The following is a 19,007-nucleotide window of genomic DNA, read 5'->3' as shown; positions in this document are numbered from 1 at the left end:
GGTACCCACCTAGATGATTCTAAAGCCCTACCAAGGGTAATAATATTTCAAATTGGTTTCTGTAATATTACCGTATTATACAAATTCTTTACTTTGTAATAACGCTTTCATTATCTTTGCACATTAATTTTGTAATAGTTTTTTTTTATATTTCTAATTAAATATATATTGTTATTATTAATAATAACTTTCGTAATATATATTTATTTTATTTTTAGACAAATTTTAATGAAACTAATAATTAGGAACACCAGATATATAGTATTACCAATAAACTATCTTCATTGGGACTTTTCTAATTCATTCTTAGACAAAAGTAAAAAAAAGTAAAATAGTGTATGAAAAATGACTAAATATCACATAACAAGTGACATTACCCGCGTTATCGCTAACGCTTCCATGTCAGAGGGTCCGCTTACACATGAATACGTTAAAATAGCTACTACGAAATTAATATCACCCTACAAAATTAAATGGCCGCCTCTACCCATAGCTGGCAATTAATTCTCGTGTGTATCTCACAGGGAAACGTTCACCGGTCGAATATACCGAGCTAAAACGTGTACACAGATACGAGTATATATATAGAAATGGCACGATGTACAACTAGTTCTATAATGTACCTCTCTGTTTCTTAAATCTTAATCTACAAAGCTTCAATAGTATTAGTAGAATTGCGCCCGGGACTTCAGGCATGAAGGATGAAAATAGAATTTTTATATTTCATTCAAACTCGTGAAGTATTTCTGTTTGATATTTCTTCTGCGGTTATGATATTTTAAAGTCGTATAACCTTACTGAATAAATGATTTATCCAACATAAAATATATAGACAATAATTTTAATAGCACAATATATCTTCAATAATCGTTTTTTAGCCTGTTTATCGTTTATTTGATAACTCTTATGATCAATCCTGTATACCATTAAATTGTGGAATTTAAAATAAAATCTCCAAGTTTGTTTATTAACCAATTTATCTTATTTAAAAGAAACGTCTCACCTCAAGATCTTTCTATCTGAGAAAATTAAACCATGATATAGTTAGGTGTGGGTTTTATTAAAATTCAAATTATAGATCATAGCAAAAGGTATCATTGATGTTTCGATAGCTTTTGATACAATCTACGGTAGTTAATGCTTAAAGCTAGTTCGCTATCGACTATCAGTTATTCGCATCCTGCTATTTTAATATCAATCCTAAATCAAATTTCAATACAGTCTATTTAAGCTTGCACGATTAAAGCCGACTGCCGCAATATCAATTCCCTGTACTCACCATAGGATTTTGAAGTTGATCGGTTAATACTTCACCTTATATTACATGTATAACACGAACAAGTTAAGATGTCAGGTAAATGATAATAAATTCAATGGGTGGCATTGTTAAACAAATTTGATTGTATAAATATACAACAAAATACGATTTGAGTTTGTATAGGTAAGGAGATTAGTGTGATGGAAAAAAAGGTTTGGCTCCTTTGAATACAAATTGATTTTGCATTGTGTATATTTCGAAATGAAATATATGTTAATTTAATCGAGTTTTTATTGTATTATGTCTTATCACACTCGACTTCGATAACCGAAATGAAATTATTATAAATATTCATTTAATGTATATTAGATAAGTCAAGAATATAAATTTATTTAAGAATCGATTAAACGTAAACGATGACATACAAGTTTGTGAACAAAGCCCGTGTAACATTGTATGGGGTTCTCGTGTTTCAGAGAAAGATATATACGTAAAGTACTTCCAAGTATTAATCAGCTTTTGTTTAAGGTCACGATTAGTGAGAAGTACTTAAAACAAAAAACCAATTAACAATCGTAAACTCGGTACTGATACATCGATGTACAATGTACACACACGAACGCAATAAAAACTTTCAACGATTGTATATTAAATGAGGTGTAAAAACATGGATGATTTCGTTGTAATTGATTTTTAAACATCGACTTCTCGGTTTTTATTTGTAAACGATCACAGAACCGACAGATGCTGACTGAGATGACTTCACGAAATCCTCACTCTTAATTGATTTAATTACAATACGACATACTTCGAGACACGCGATACGAAAAAGCTTCCGAATTGGGCGGTCCACCGGATTACAAACGAACCGAATGAAAAATAATTGTCCGTCAAACATTTTTCCACTCATTCTTTAATAGGCTTGTTAAAGTTCTCTTCGATGCTAAGTAAAATCAACTGCAAAGAACTAAAAATTAAAATTGTACGTTAAAAATTTCTACTTGGTTGCTCTTAAGAGGTAACAAAGGTTTCGACGGAAACGGCAGTAAGCGGAAAAATAGGCCGTCTTACAAAAACCTCGGTTCAATATTAACAAGAAAGAAAACTCGAAAGATTCGATAAAGTTCAATTTTCGTCGTGTAAATAATGCGTTTATTATCCTCTCTAGTAGTGTCCAATTATGTTAAAGTAATGTAGACCTTGTTGATGTGATTTAAGATTTAAAATGCTTTAGATACGAGTAACAGTTGGGACGTTTCTAATTCGAACGGTGTTAGGAGGTAGGGGGCTATGGCGTCCTTGTGGGGAGAACCGTCTTTCATATTGGAGCTTAGAGAGGTTAAACAAAGCGAGGCGCTTAGATATGAAATTGCTACGGGAATTTACATTCGACCGCCTAGTGTATATCATACAATAATCGCTTGACGTTTTATTTTTCAACCGCTATCCACTGCATACTGTCTTGCTGCTTATAAGTTATATTAAAAACGATTTCATGTTATTATTTAAGGTTTTTGAATTGCTTTCATAATACTTTTCGTGATCTAAATATTCGTTCTTATTAATAATTTAATAAAGAAGCTCAGACTTACGAAATTTGATATATAAACATTAAAAAAATACGTATTGTAATAAAATGTCCGAATTAGATTTAGATTAAAAAAATTAAAATTAAAATATCATACAAAATGCCTTTTTTTTCTTTCAGCAGTTCGGTTGGCACGGTCGAGTACTGATGAATGTTAGCGTCTGTACACGAATGTATCATAACAAACTTATAATTTAACTCGACAAAAACTCAATAATTGCTTAATGGCCCGATTCGGATTTGAACCGAAAATCTCGGGGCATGCGGCCTTAAAACCGCTACGAGGAGGCAGTTAAAACAAATATAATATAATTATAACCGAACCCTCTACAAATTTGTATTGCTTTAAAAAACGACCTGGATGATTTTTTAGTTGACTTATTTATAATCATCGTAAGACACGAACATATATAACCATAACGTAACAGCCTGTGAATGTCTCACTGCTGGGCTCTATATAAGCTCCAAACCTTCTCCTCAAAAAAGGAGAAGGTTTGGAGCTTCCACCACGCTGCTTCAATGCGGGTTGGTGGAATACACATGTGACAGAATTTCAGTGAAATTAGACAGATGCAGGATGTTTTCCTTCACCGTCAAGCACGAGATGAATTATAAACATAAATTAAGCACATGAAAATTCAGTGGTGCTTGCCCGGGTTTGTAACCACGATCATCGGTTAAGATTCACGCGTTCTAAACACTAGGCCATCTTGCCATTTAAATATATATATATATATATATATATATATATATATATATATTTATAACCAGCTTTAAATTATCAGAAGATATTTTCATTATTAACGAACAGTGCTTACGAAAATGGAAGTATCAAATTTCCTCTGTTTACCAAATATATAGAAGAGAGAGAAGATAAACGTAAGTCGATTAAAAAGTTTTCAAATGTACGTGGGAAAGGTGTAATTGTAACGAAAATGAAAACATCAAAGCGGCGCTAGTCGCTACGTTGAATACTTGGTCGAATGTGGGTCGACATTAAGATGCGTCGCGCGTCGTACACTGGACTATTCCCACCATTACACGACACTCGTTACATCACCTCATCCCTATTCTCCCTCGAGGAACACTCGTACGTGTCATTCGAGGCGACATTATAAAAAAAAAAATTGAACAAAAAAATATCGGTAATGCTTAACAACAAATCATACAACATTTATAATGGTTCGAAAAGATCCGACTGGGTATAGACCTACGTCTATAGTCTAGATTATAGCGTTATAGACTACGAAGCTCTTGGTTTCAATCTCGTGTCACGCTAATAAAAACTCATCAAGTTTCAGTAACAACTCGGGAGTTAGAAATTTGTCAATTTTGCCGTGCCTCGGAAAGCCGGATATCTCTCACTTCGTTTAGAATTGCTTTCCCATCGTACTATAAGAGTGAGGGAGTAGGTTATATTTTGTGCGCACACACTTGTGCACTATAATATCTACAACGCAGTTGGCTAGTTGTGGTCGGGTCGGTATGGAGGACATGATACACTTCATCGATTATATTCTAACATTATTCAGTATAGCTCATTTTTTGTTAATAAAAGCAATATAATCATTTATATATATTGCTTCTATTTTATAATAAATGTTTTTTTTTAAATATTTTTATTGTATAAAGATTGACAGTAGCAGGCTCAATGCTCGGTTCAGTAGTACGGAACCACGACTAGATTACAGATCTAGTAATTACGTTACAACATTGTGTATTTCATTTTGAACATTCCTTCCCTATGGAATACTCTATAGTCAAGCTACGTAAAGTTATATAAGATATATAAAAACAGTAAAACTGTACACAATGTTCCGCAGCATTTCATTAAAATACCTAGCAAAAAAATATCAGTAAATAAGTTTTTAAAATCCGATCACTTTGTTTTCGTCAAGATTTGCGAAAGTGCGCAACGCTTGTACCTTAAACACTTCATAATTTAATTGATGTTGGTTTAACTCGCCGTAAACGTTGACCTGAATTTTGAGGGAAAACTGAAAAGCTTGTCACTAACATTTTTATTAAGTAATTAAAAAAATTGCCGTTTTACAGTCAAGTCTAAATTCGTCTAAAATTTACGAAAATCTAATATTGTTGTAATAAGAAAACAATAACAAAGTAAAATCATTTTATCAATTAACTCTACATTCATATATATATAACTTAATTTGATTTCATTTAGGTCGTTAATATTTAAGTAAATTTTCAATGTAAACCCAATATATTAATTTTGGGTTTAAAGTACTAACCCCAAAGTATTGGTATTTAGTGATTAACGAATAAACTACACCGATCGATTCACTCCACAAATAAGGTTGAAGGTATTTTGCAATGGATTTTTATTTATTAGTGTTGGATCGAATTTAAAGAATATAGATAATAAAAAAAAAATGTTTTATCATACATCGCATAGATACATTGTGGGTATATTACGTAATTAATCAATTTGTAATATTATTATATTTAACTATTATTTTTAAGTTTAAGAATTAAAGTATCATAATTTGTTCCAGACACATGTTTCATTTGTCTGGGTGTAATTATCTATATAAGTATGTATTTACAAAAGAAAATATAGTATATGTAGTATATCAGTTGTCTGGTTTCCATTGTACAAGCTCTGTACAAGCTTAATTTGGGATCAGATGACCGTGTGTGAAAAATGTCCCAGGATATTATTATTATTATTATATTATTATTAAAATTTACCGTATCATAGTTTAAAATGACCGACGACTATAAAATCATAATAATTGTTCGCGACTATAGTTAAACGTTAAGCATACATAAGTACATACACAAGTAACTTATGTAATATATTAAGCATATACACGTATAAGAATAGAATGAATAGAAATAACCGAGTTATTGTTCTTTATTTTAGCTTTAGGTTGTTAAAATAATGAGAGTCGATTGTTTTTACGCGCGCAGTCTATTCGAATCATTGTAGCGAGTCGAGCAATCACGTCACTATTACGAGTATACGTTCGCGTACGTCGTAGTGGGTGGGGGGACGCCCCCTACCCGAGCTACGCCACCGTGAGTGCGGGTCAATAGATGGCGCCGCACGATTAAATTGGCATATTGAGGAAAGCGCCGTATTTACATCGCCTCTATTGAAATCTGTTCTGGATTACGATGAATATAAAATATTGTATATTTATTTTATTTACGCATAAAGAGAAGCTTAATGTTTTGCATTAAAATAATCTTAATCGTACCTACTTACACGTCCGAATTTATATACAAAACGTATGTATGTACGGATTTTACGTGATAATGTTTTCTATTAGATTATTGTTAAATAAACAAGAAAATTATTCGAGATTTTGTTTAAGAATAACAGAGAAAATTACGTCACACCTAATAAACAATTGGATTGTTACATAGTTAGCGATCTTATTCCGCAGCATTGAAAAGGATTAACATATACACATGTACATATGTGTTTATAGAAATATTAAATATGTTTCGCTTATGTCATTATCGTGGGCTGGATGACGTTGGCGTCTAATGGATTGTTAGATCGTACCGTTGAATCCTAGAATGATGATTTCTCTTCTTAAGAAGTTATATAATATACTACAAGGAAGGCACGATCGAATACATTTGTATATATATTCAAATAAACATTATTTGGATTATATGACGAAAAACAAACATAACATACATCATAGATATATTTAGTATATTTTGAAACAGAATTGATTTAATATATTTAAAATTAGAATTCATTTCAAAATTGAATAATTCCAATAACATATTCCAATCGAAGAATCGAATCTTCTTTAAACAAACCTATGTATTACGTATTCCATGCGATTTGTTAATAGTTCTACTATATTATACACTACAAACAAATCGTTATTTATAATACAAAACTATTTCACTTAACTATATTTATCCTCTGTAATTTTACTTCCAAAGTTCTGTTAACAACTTAAGACAACGCAATTTTTTAAGCTAGACATTACTAAATTTTAGTTGCTGTAATTAGGAGAACAATGCAACTTAATGAAATAGTATCGAGTAAGACATCGTCTAGCATTGCTACAACTCCTCCCTAGTTCGTAGTAGGAGTAAATCTCAGTGAGGAATCCCACTTTCTTAACTTCTCAATTCTAAACCGCTCCCGACTCTTGAATGCGAAGTATTTGCAATTGCGATATATTATTTATCGGATAAAAGCTTTGTGAACGAAAACTTAACAATGGGCAGACGTGCGAATCGAATCAATTTAAATATAAAAGGTATTTATGTTAATGCAAATATTAATAATTATTTGAAACGAAACTGTTATATTGATTATTTTATTTATGACCGAAGCGAGGTTACCACACGATGTGTTCCTTTACCGCCGGTAACGAGATAATTAACATTTAAATGTAAACACATAAAAATTCGCAGCGCTTGTCCGGGTTCGAACCCGCAATCTTCGGTTAAGATTAATGTTTTCAATCAACTGGGCCATCAAAAGAAATAATGATTAGGACACATTGTATTTTTTTAAAGCATCTTCACGTCATGTTTAATTTAAGAACATAACAAATAGTTCATCAAGGGCGTTTTAAAAAAAAAATTGAATCCATAATGAAACATCGATTAACAGATCACTCAATTAAAATAGTAGCAAGTAAATCATGCGACAGAAGAGCCAACGGTGAATAAACTACGCGCATTAATTAAAACTTAACGAAGATGAGCCGGCCCCGTCGGCCACTGAGGCGAGTTCGTTAATAAATATAACTTCCATACCGAAGGCTTTGGAGGAAATTAACAAAACTAAACGGACGGCGTCTTGTCAGCGGAGCGAATTATAAGATTTAATTCAGAAACTCTCTTGCGGCTCACAAACACAAACAGGATATCGCGTAACATCGGAGAGCTACATGGAGGATATTGAAATCATTGATTTTAACGGAATAAAATATATCGACGAAAGAAAAAATTGAATCAACAGTAAGATGCTTTATAAAATGTAAATTAAATTAATTAATACACAAATAACATTAAACTTTAAAATGAATTTACGAAGGAATTAATTTAAAATATCACGCAATAGCGATAACACAAAAAAGTCAACACGACATTTCAGAAACAAGTGAAGTATTTTAACTTTAATAATAAGAAGATATTTACTTATATTTTAAATAATAATTTTTCGGCAAAAATATAAAATACCAATGAGACACGGCGATCGGTAAACACCTGACAAGGATATAAACTTGTCATAGCGATTAATAACCGTGAAACAGACGACTTTGTAAATCCCACTGACCGCAGGTGGAGCGAAACTTATTCTGCGGTCGCATCTCAGCTACGATTTATTAGATATTATAATAATATTATATATATACTATACTATATATATATATATATATATATATATATAGTATTGTATAAAAATATATTAAGGGGTCGAGATGCCAGAAGACAGAGAGAACCAGTGGATAGAACGAAGGTAACGGGTTCAACCAGATGAGGAAACTTGAATGTCTTGGTTGGAGTTATGTTACATGTACATATGTATATCCACCAACCTTCATTGGGACAGCAGGGATAAAGCTCCAAATCTTCTCCTCAATAAGAGACTAGTATAGCATTAGGACGCTTACGGCTGTTTTTTTATATAAGTAAAAATAAATACAATAAAAAACAACAAACGAATCCGTAGATTATGATAATCTTGATCTGTTTACGGAAATATATATTTCTGATTTACATTGCAATAAATATTTTTTTATAATTAATACATATCATAACAGTAACAGATTGCTTGATAAAAGATATAATTACTCGTTTATATAATATACTAAGCAATTCATAAGAATTTACAGAAAAAAACACTACAGTGTGGTATCTAAAGTTTTTCTCATGTAGGATCTAAATTGTTTACGAGAGGGCAGGCGATGCGTCCTCCATAGTCCCCAATAAATCTATCTGAAAAATGGACTGATAAGTCAAGCCGAAACTGTTATTGGGAATTGCGTAAATACCGGCAAAACTATTTTTATTGAAAGAGAAAATAGTTTCAATAAAACCAATTATATACAAGACGAACATATACTCTATGATAACCTGTATTTACTAGAGAAAAATCTAGAATATATATAAAATAATTCTCAAAAAAAACCATTTACGATCTTTAGGACTTACTAATTTATTGTGACGACATTTAGACTGTAAAAATTTAGGTACACGATCAGTTTAATGAAGTTCCACGTGTTGCTTTGTTTATAATGACAGATGACGATAAAACCAAGTATGCAAATTAATACAACATCAATATTAATAAGCTACATGATATAATATTCAATGTTGCGTTAGGCAGATGGCTTGAAACACGTACAGAGAATTTCAATGTGGAATGTATGAATACAATGTAGTAGGCAAAGACATTATAAAGTAAATAACAAGATCTGAGGGACGATTCTGCAAATTTATAATGGTTATGATACGTTCCCGATTCTATTCCGATTCAACTTCGACCGAACCAACACCAACTGGATCGTTACGTTAGTAGAATAGAAAAACGGTCAAACGGAAATGTTTTAATAAGATAAAAATACGTTATATATAAAGCTTAAATGTAAATTTTTAGTACAATTGATTGTTTAGTAGTTTGAAACTGATACGTATTCAAACTGCAGCGCCAAAGTAACCAATCAGCAAATATAAATTCTTTTAAAAACATAAACAAAAATATAAGATGTTCTTGGGAAAATATGGCGTATGAAAGAAAATATGCCCCAGTTATGATAAGCATAGTGATAAAATATTTACGAGCCACATATTTATAAGAACACGCAAAACGAACTGATATATTTGAAGCTGTTAAGGAATCTCTAAGATATATTACAGACGCTGAAGTTTAGAATGGAATGAGTTTGTTAAAATTCATTATTTTAATCATCAATTAAATTCGAATATCATTTGCGTTAAATTAAAAGTACAAAAACATGACTACAATGAAAAGGGTCTATATACGAAGAAAAATTCTGGTCTTTTTTGGCAGTGCCGTCACAAAACACGTCACTAAAGTGTCATCACAATGGAATGAATAGTTTAGAAACGTAGAAGACAAACATACAAACTTTCATTTTTATTTAATTATTACAGTTTTTTCAATCGTAGTATCAATAATTTAAAAGCTATCCAAATTATTTGACTCCATATAGTATTAGTATCATCTGTACTCTTCTAAAGCTTTGATTTCTATTTACTTATGTTTCACAGTCTACTAATCTAGCAAATTCATTATCCTCGACTTTCACAACAGGTTTACATTTTCTACCACACTCACATTAACGACATACATGGAATAATTACGACACGAGTTGAAAATGAGACAAAGGAATAGTTAGCACTAATTGTTTTAGTATTGATATCAATTACGTATATTATTGAACGGAAGTATAACCGTTTTCGACATTTTAATTTTATAGTATGAACCAAAATTGGTTTCACGTTAGACCCATTGTTGTCGTCGCTCAAAGTAACAAAACTCGCCATTTTAAATCACAAATCCGATAAACGGAAAAAGGGTTCACTCGTTAACATCTCGATTGCAGTTAACGAACAAAGGTATCTATCAATTTAAACTTTAGGTTTTTGCCGAACACACGGTCACGTTATGACGATTAGCTCGTAATATATTCGAAATAGAGTTGAGAATTGTCTATGGTTTTTTAAGTTTTGAGCCTAAAAAAGAATGGCGAGTTTTCGGCTAAAGTGGATCTAATTCGAACAACGGGCCCCCGGCGTCATGTCACACACATACGAAGCCCCATGTTATTCGAACCTATTCCGAGTGCCGCTATCTATCGTAGCTGAAATAAAACCAATAGAATATTAAATCGGATCAGTTTTGCCAACTTGGAAAAACGAAAAATTGCACGTTAACATTCATTCGTCTAGCTCTTTTGATAGTCGTATAGCGAAATATGGATGCATTTGGTTTGTTTGAGCGAACTGCATATATCTTACTATAGATAATGCTAATGACAGCGTGATATTTCACAAACGTCCAATATTAAAATGACTCGTATCATTGCAGAGCAGAATCAATTCGTCGGTTAATACATCTGTATTTTTTATTCATTTTTGTAGGTTCGGATGGAATCGAAACAACATACCGAACGTATTAATCGTGCAAAACAAAAATTACAAATTCATGAATGATCGCGTGCGTGGGCAGTGGTTAACATTCAATCTCGGCCCACAATTCCACGAGTTGAGATACGCAAATAATCCGTGGAACGATAGCGTTCCGATCTTATATACTTATTTAAGGAATTCTCAGCATTCCCTTAAAAAGGATTTGAACATTGATTTATTTAAAAATAATATACTGGTAGAACAGTCACTCAAGGAGCTAGTTAGTTTAATCTGACCGTGTAAAAATTCCAATGGAATCTAACCATACGAAACTAGCCATCGTCGTCTAGATGTAAGCGAAATTCGCTTTTATCACGAGCGGAAACGAATTGCGTTCGCGTGCGAAAGCGAAGTAGATTGTAGATAAAGCCGGTGCACACCATTGTGGACTCGAGTCCGTTCATATTCATTATTATTCAGTTAGCGAAGCAAATATTTTTGCGGGCACGTTTATTTTATGAGTTTATCGCGCGCCGCGACACGACGTCAGAGTGCGCAGTCCGTTTTGTTTTGTTTTATTTTATTTATTCGCGTCGCCGACAGGTGGCGCTGGCGATCTGTGCCCGCGATACGTGTAAACTGCCTTTAATAATTCATTCTAACTTTTATTTCCTCGCCCAGTCGACCGTAACGTTACATAAAATGTGTAAATATTTTCGACAGGCTTTTTTTTTGCTGACATTGCAATGATTAAACGTAAAGTGGATTCGTTAAATAACTTTTATTCGCTAGCGAGTACGTACTTTTTTTTTATAAAAAGCTTAAGTAGCACTTTCGTTCTTTTAGCGGTTCGAAAAGTTTGAACGCTTTGTAGTGCAGCGAACGAGACTTTGCAGTTTTACTGCTTTGTCTTACTTATATTAAAGAAAAAAATACTTCAACTATAATATTCCAATTTCAAATATATTATTATTATTAATTATAAAAGGTATATTCAAAAATAGAAATACATTATTATAATCCGATAAATAAAATCCGTCGAGACATAAAAAGCAAAATCGCTAACAACTCTCTATTTCTTTAGTACACGGCAAATGCTCATTCAAAGTTGACTTAGGTTTTTTCGCCGATCGGCGGTAGTCGAGGTAGCCAATTAGGCCGACGGATAAATAGGCGTTTTAGGTTTTTATTGCGATGCCTTTGGACGCCGACATTTCAAACATTTCGCGACGATTGCCGGACCACATCGAGTTTATAGAATCGTGCACCCTCAAAAACTGATTTAATTCGGTTTTAATGAAACCAATTAAATTAGCTCGTAAATTTTGATTTTATTTTTCTTATATTTTAAAAAAGGCAAACAAAATTCAATGCACATTAAATATAGTAACGCATCATTAACTTATACAAATCTAGATATAATTAACTTGTGAAATGTTGAACAACTTGAGATAGTTAATATACATAATATGTAAATTAAATCTTTAATGGACTTTATAAGTCATATTTTAAACTTATAATAAATTACAAGTCATTATTTTTGTATGTTTGTTTGGACTGCATATATATGCAAAAGAAACTGTTAGATAGATAACAAATATATATATATATATATATATATATATATATATATATAAACAAATATATATATATAATAATATATATATACGTACAGACCAACCTACTGGCGTTAGCAACAAATTTGCATATAGGTTTTATATAGTAGGTAAGCATTTAAAGCAAGTCTTTTGAAAATTTAGCCCCTAAGGTAAGTAGGTAAGGAGGACCCCGTGGCGCTCCTCGTTAAGACGGAAATGGTACTGGTTTTTTAGTGGGTATTCCACCTGCGAGTATACTTATAACGTACGTTTGTGTGTCTGTTTAATATCTGTTTGTGTGTAAAAAAAGACCATGATTAATTTTATAATAAGGGATTGGAAACAGCGAGTTCAAGAAAAAAAGTTTTCTATTGACTTACCGGGTTTGGTAGGCGTTGTCTTATTCTCGTTGTTGGTTAGCTGAGGATTTTCTTGCACCTGCGGGAATATTATAATTTAAACTCAAAACATATATGATAATCATTACTAGTGGTCACCACTTCACATATACATTTGCTATATAAGAAATATTAACCAGCCCTTACATCTTGATTGGAATACGTCACTAACCTTGGATACTAAGATGTAATGTACCGAAACATAACAATACAAAGTATTGCTATTTGCGGGTAGAATATATGATACGTGGGTGGTACTTATCCTTCCACAAAGCCCTACTGAGAGTGACAAAATCGCAACACACATAATGTTTCCATAGTCAGCTCTTACGACACCCACCTGTTGAGCGAGGCTTTATTCGAATCTTTAACACTTAAGTCATATATATATAAATATATATATATATAATACATGATGACTGCCTCGTTGGTCTAGTGGCTTGATGTAAGGCCGCAGACCCGGAGGTCTTGGGTTCAATTTCCAGGTCGAGCCAATAAGAAGTTATTGGGTTTTTCTGTCAGAAAATTCTCAGTAGCAGCCCGGAGTCTGGAAGTTCTGAACTGAACTCTTTCCGGTCGTGTCGGATTGCCGTCCCATCGGATTATGAGAGTTAGGATAGAGAGAGTGCACCTGTGTTTGCACACACACTTGTGCGCTATAATATCTTCTGCGTAGTTGACTAATCTCTCTTGAGATTGGTTGCCGTGGCCGAAATCGGTCTGGAGGATATTCTTATTATTATATAAAAACAACTAATATCTGCTAACATTCCTGCCCGAGTACAGATATCGTGACCACGTTGTAAAATGATATGTGAGGCAGTAAGTACCTTGTTGGTGTAGGGGTTGAAGATGAACTTGTTCTCCAGCTCCTTCGTCGGCGTCGCCGCTATCAATGTCAAGGGAGTTGGTAGCGACTTCATTTCCTGTTACATAATATATTCATTTAATATAAATATATATATAAAATATTATGTAGTTAACATAATATGTATGTATATCATGATTTTTTAATTATTTAATACAAGGCATTTAGATTATTCGGAAATATTTTTTTGTGTTTGTTACATTAAGGATTGAATTCGTCCTCTGTCTTTCTCTCAGCCTGTTTAAGCTTTCCTGAAGATGTATCGGTATTTTACTTAAGTAGGCTCGTCATTTATCAAGATTTAAATATAATATCAACACGTAATCTTTATCTTGTTAATGATTATTTTTAAATAAACTAAAAATTAATTAGTGAATATTTATACAACATTTAGACTATAAGTACTCATTGAGGCATACATATATTTCATACATCACTCACAAATGTTTCCATACCAACCTTAACTTTCGATATTGCATTATTTTTATTTGTCACATAATAAGGACCATGTTGACGAAATATTTGAATATCATTAATCATATTAATTAAGTAACAAACCTACAAACACAATATTTCGAATTAAGATAATAGATTTTTAATAACTTAATTTTAATTTAAACATTTGTAATAACTCTATTACAATAATTATAACTATTATAATATATTTTCTTTTCTTACCTTTAATATACTTTCTATATGCGGTTGGCTGCTGTCGATATTATTCTGTTGAATAAATATTATATTAATAAACAATTTGTATATAAATCTAAAAAAAAGCCGAGATGGCCCAGTGGTTCAAACGCGTGAATCTTAACCGATGATCGTGGGTTCAAACCCGGGCAAGCACCACTGAATTTTCATGTGGTTAATTTATGTTTATAATTCATCTCGTGTTTGACGGTGAAGGAAAACATCGTGAGGAAACCTGCATGTGTCTAATATCATTGAAATCCTGCCACATGTGTATTCTACCAACCCACATTGGAGCAGCGTGGTGGAATAAGCTCCAAACCTTCTCCTCAAAAGGGAGAGGAGACCTTAGCCCAGCAGTGGGACATTAACAGGCTGTTACAGTTACTGTATATAAATCTTAAGTACAGAAACAACAATGTCCTTTCATTGTCATGTTATATGAGATAACATTTCTCTCCTTCAAACTATCTCTATCCACTAATCGTGATTCTCCCTTGAAATTTCTCTTTTATTTTTATAATCTGTAATGTTATATATAAAGTATACATATACTTATATATAAGTAAAAACACGTGGCAGAATTTCATTGAAATTACACACTCGCAGTTGTTTCCCTTCCTTCCTTTCTAAGCAAATTAAAATTAAGTGGTGCTTCCCTGTGATCGAATCTGCCATTATCGGTTAAGATTCACGCGTTCTAAACTCTGGCCCATCGTAAAATTTTAGAATTGTTCGACGTTAATGTTCTATGCGTTCGTCCGTCTTTCATCCCATTAAGTAGAATATATATAGATAGGCACGAGCCATATAAGATGATTGTTACCAAAGACATGATATTCAATCGCATAAGAGCTACTTCAGCTCACATAATGTGTTAATCTTAAAGACTATGTACGGACATGTGTATATCACATTTTGTAAAAACGGGCTACGATTCCCTTTTTTGGCGACAAACTGCTAAATCGCAATCGATTACATAATAGTTTTAAAATTTTTGTTGTTGTTGTATTTGACAAACAGTTTCGAAGCGAAGTTTGTAAGAACAAGTTGAAATTCCGTTGTTTTAACTTTTATTTGCCATTTTTAAATTTACAATGCGATTTACTTATGGTAGCTAGTTTTATTAAAATGTGTAATCATTTAAATTCCTTAATACCTCAACGGTTTACCTACGCGTCACTTAGCGTTGTAATTCAATGGCAATCTAATTCACTCTTAAAAAACAAAAACTTTACGTTAAGCTTAAAGGGAAAAATATGATTAAAAAGAAAACAAGCTTTTGCGTTAAAATTGATTTTAATAATAAATGTTTACATATAAAGGTCTTTCGTGAAAAAATTAATTAACAAATAAAAGTGCAAAAAAACGTAATACACGTTTTTTTTCACTTTTGTGTAATGATGATTTTGTGTAATGAAAAAATGTTTTCTATGAAAACACGTGATTACATCTTAGCGAGCCGAACTATGAAGTTAGTGACCCGTTTACTGAAAAATGCAGTGGATTTTCGACTTTAACGTCATAAAATTAAGGATCGTAGTTTGTTGTCCAAAAATGTATTCATCAATCTTTATTTTTACGGCACTAAGAGTCTTGTTGACACAGTTTTGTAAATTATATTTTGTGAACGACATCGAATTCAGTGTTTTTATTTTATAATTAAGAGAACAAAACGTATTGCATATTGCAGTTTAGATGAACATGATTAATGTAAATACAAAATGAGCTGGTATTTTTAAAAGGGTAGATCCAAACTCAATCCCAAATCCATGTGGATGATGATGAAGATATCCTTCTAACCGATTTCGATTACGGCTGCTATTCTAGAGGGAGACTAGACAACCGCGCTGGATATATTATAATCAAATGGGACAAACTGGATGAAACTGAACTGGACTGAACTGGCCCGACAACAACAACGAGACGGTAATTCAGAGTATCTCAGCGATACCATTAGTACTTGGCGCAAAGCCCCACTAACAAAATAACGAGAAAGATTGGCAGGCAGGCAGGCATGCAGGCATGCAAATAGCCGCGGAGTAGTAGACATAGGGAGAGTATCTACTTTGATTCTCCCCGCAAAAGAAGACCGGGAAGAAGGCTTCAAGGCTATTCGCTCCTTCTTCCTCCGCAGTAAGCGTCTCCGGGTCTGGTCGGCTTTCTCTATACCCAGCTAAACCCCTCAGGAACTTGGAGGCCCCATCTGCGGCCTGACCATCGGGGCATCAAGGTAGTATGCTCATGCGATCCCAGAGTGGTACCGTTGGTTTTAAATGGGTATCCCGGCACACTCAGTGCCGGTGCCCCACTTCGTGGGGTAATCGCGTAAATGCCAGTGGTAAAAAAGGCAGGCAAATAAAATACATTAAATCCCTATCCTTGAAATGGTAAATCACTCAGTTCCCAAACGGATTGGAAAGTGAAAGCAAATGATAATGACAAATTAATATACCTGAGCCAATATTGAATCAATCCATAACTGGAATCCGTTAAATCACGCCTCTGTTGATGTTGAAGTTTATCAAATACAGGCTAATCTCAGATAATTATAAATATAACTAATGAACTACGCGCAAATATTACCCTGTTCGAATCTGCTTAATAAAACATCGTGTGACATAATCACACTAATAATAATTATGAAATTCAATCAAATATGATTTTCGTGGAATTGATACTACTACCTATTACTAGGTATATACAGAGGTAACATAACATTTATTTGCCTAGTGAAACGGTAAGTTTCATTAATGAATTAAATGCCATTATTTTGTTTCAATTAATTTTATTTATAGCCCTAATTAATTCGATGCGTAAAAGAAACTTCGCTACTACCGCGTTTACTACCGCATTACTATTTTCTTACGGCGGCTCCAGGCACATTTACACGCGTCACGCGAAAACGATTTTATGGATTTTGTTAAAGCACACACGATTGTAAGATTATATTTTTGGGTTAAATTTATTTATTTATTTATAATAGCACACTTACAACATATATATAAAGCATTGAAAAGATCAATTTATAAAACAATAATAGTATATCTAATATGCGTGTCAATTACAAGTGTACATAGCAATTCCAGATTTATCTAATCAAATTCAAATTAAAAATAACAAATTATTTAATTAATTTATTATTATTAAAAAAGAAATAATTTATTTCTAATAAAAATATATTCTGTCTCTGTCTAGCTCACTATCTTCCTTCCTATTTTAAAATGAGAAGTGTTATGTCATCAACACAACAACGTTCTGTTATATAGTTTTATACATTATCCTGGTATGTTCATAAATCGCTAATGACGTTTTGAGTTGAAACGCACCAGTTTAACGGAAACTTCTTAACTTGGTCTACCTAGTACCTAGAATTACTTTTCGAGGCATTGTAGCCGCTGTGACCTAGAAAGTAAACTCGCTGCGCTTGCACGGTGTTTTATAAACAATATTAGTTTTAAGCTTAATCGGCACGTAGCCACCGTGATTTGTACGGAATAATTATTCCAAAGAAAATTGTTTTACTATAAACACGAATTAACAGAAACATATCTTAAACAAAATAAAGTTTATGTTTTCAAATATACATGAATATTTTATATGCACTTTCTTTTATTATAAGATCATATATATCATATTAGGATTGACTGAAAGGATTTTGTAAAATGAAAAGAATTTTAAATAGTTTTAGAATAACAACAACATTGACAAAGAATATTAGAATAAAATACCAGGGTTGCAGAAATACACAGATAACGCAAACTAGTCCAGACTATAACCACGAGCGAGGATCGATCACGTGACCATTACGTTTAGCAAGTACAAAAGTACACAGTCCTGCGACTCTAAAACTAGTCTCCTCGTGAACTAATGGATTCTATAACGTGACATTTCTCGACAATATTGTAATCACATCGCTTTCAGAATATCGCATATATAAACAATATGTATATACATTATACATATTGCTACTGGTGGTAGAGTTTTGTGCAAGCTCGTCTGGTTAGGTACCACCCACTCATCAGATATATTCTACCGCAAAACAGCAGTACTAGGTATTGATGTGTTCAAGGCATAAGGGACATAACATCTTAGTTCCCAATGTTGGTGGCGCATTGATGATGTAAGCGATGGTTAACATTTCTTACAATGCCAATGTCTATGGGCGTTGGTGACCACTTACCATAAGGTGGCCCATATGCTCGTCCGCCTTCCTATTATATAAAAAAATATATAAATTGTTTTTAATATATCAATATCAGTTAAATTACAAACACGCTAATCTAATCAACACTAAAAGCTTATAAGCTATCGAAATCGAAAACACAACATGTACATACGACCTTTTACATATGGCAGTAGTGATATATGAAAGTGAGTCTGTTCATTCTGCTTTCACGCATCAACGCTCAACTGATTGTCTTAAAATAGACATATTATGCGTTCAGATTGAGGCACGCAAACGGATATGCTTTTGATCCAAATAGAAAGAACGGGACATATTGCC

General features: G+C 32.8%; 1 protein-coding gene across 3 annotated transcripts in view; it reads right to left on the bottom strand.

Annotated features, from left to right (window-relative positions):
• LOC126776747 (AF4/FMR2 family member 1) overlaps positions 1-19,007 on the bottom strand; it is a 220,122-nt gene that overhangs the window by 28,857 nt on the left and 172,258 nt on the right. For all 3 annotated transcript variants that reach the window (XM_050499476.1, XM_050499474.1, XM_050499475.1), the window contains exons 7-9: positions 14,489-14,533; positions 13,773-13,868; positions 12,925-12,982 (exon numbers count right to left, since the gene is read on the bottom strand). In XM_050499476.1, coding sequence (XP_050355433.1) covers positions 12,925-12,982; positions 13,773-13,868; positions 14,489-14,533 — 199 coding nt within the window. The remainder of the gene's footprint in view (positions 1-12,924; positions 12,983-13,772; positions 13,869-14,488; positions 14,534-19,007) is intronic.

This window comes from Nymphalis io, chromosome 21 (assembly GCF_905147045.1).
Source record: "Nymphalis io chromosome 21, ilAglIoxx1.1, whole genome shotgun sequence".
Taxonomy (NCBI): domain Eukaryota; kingdom Metazoa; phylum Arthropoda; class Insecta; order Lepidoptera; family Nymphalidae; genus Nymphalis; species Nymphalis io.
The sequence above is the reverse complement of the archived record's forward strand: the minus strand, read 5'-3'. Positions and strand labels throughout refer to the sequence as shown.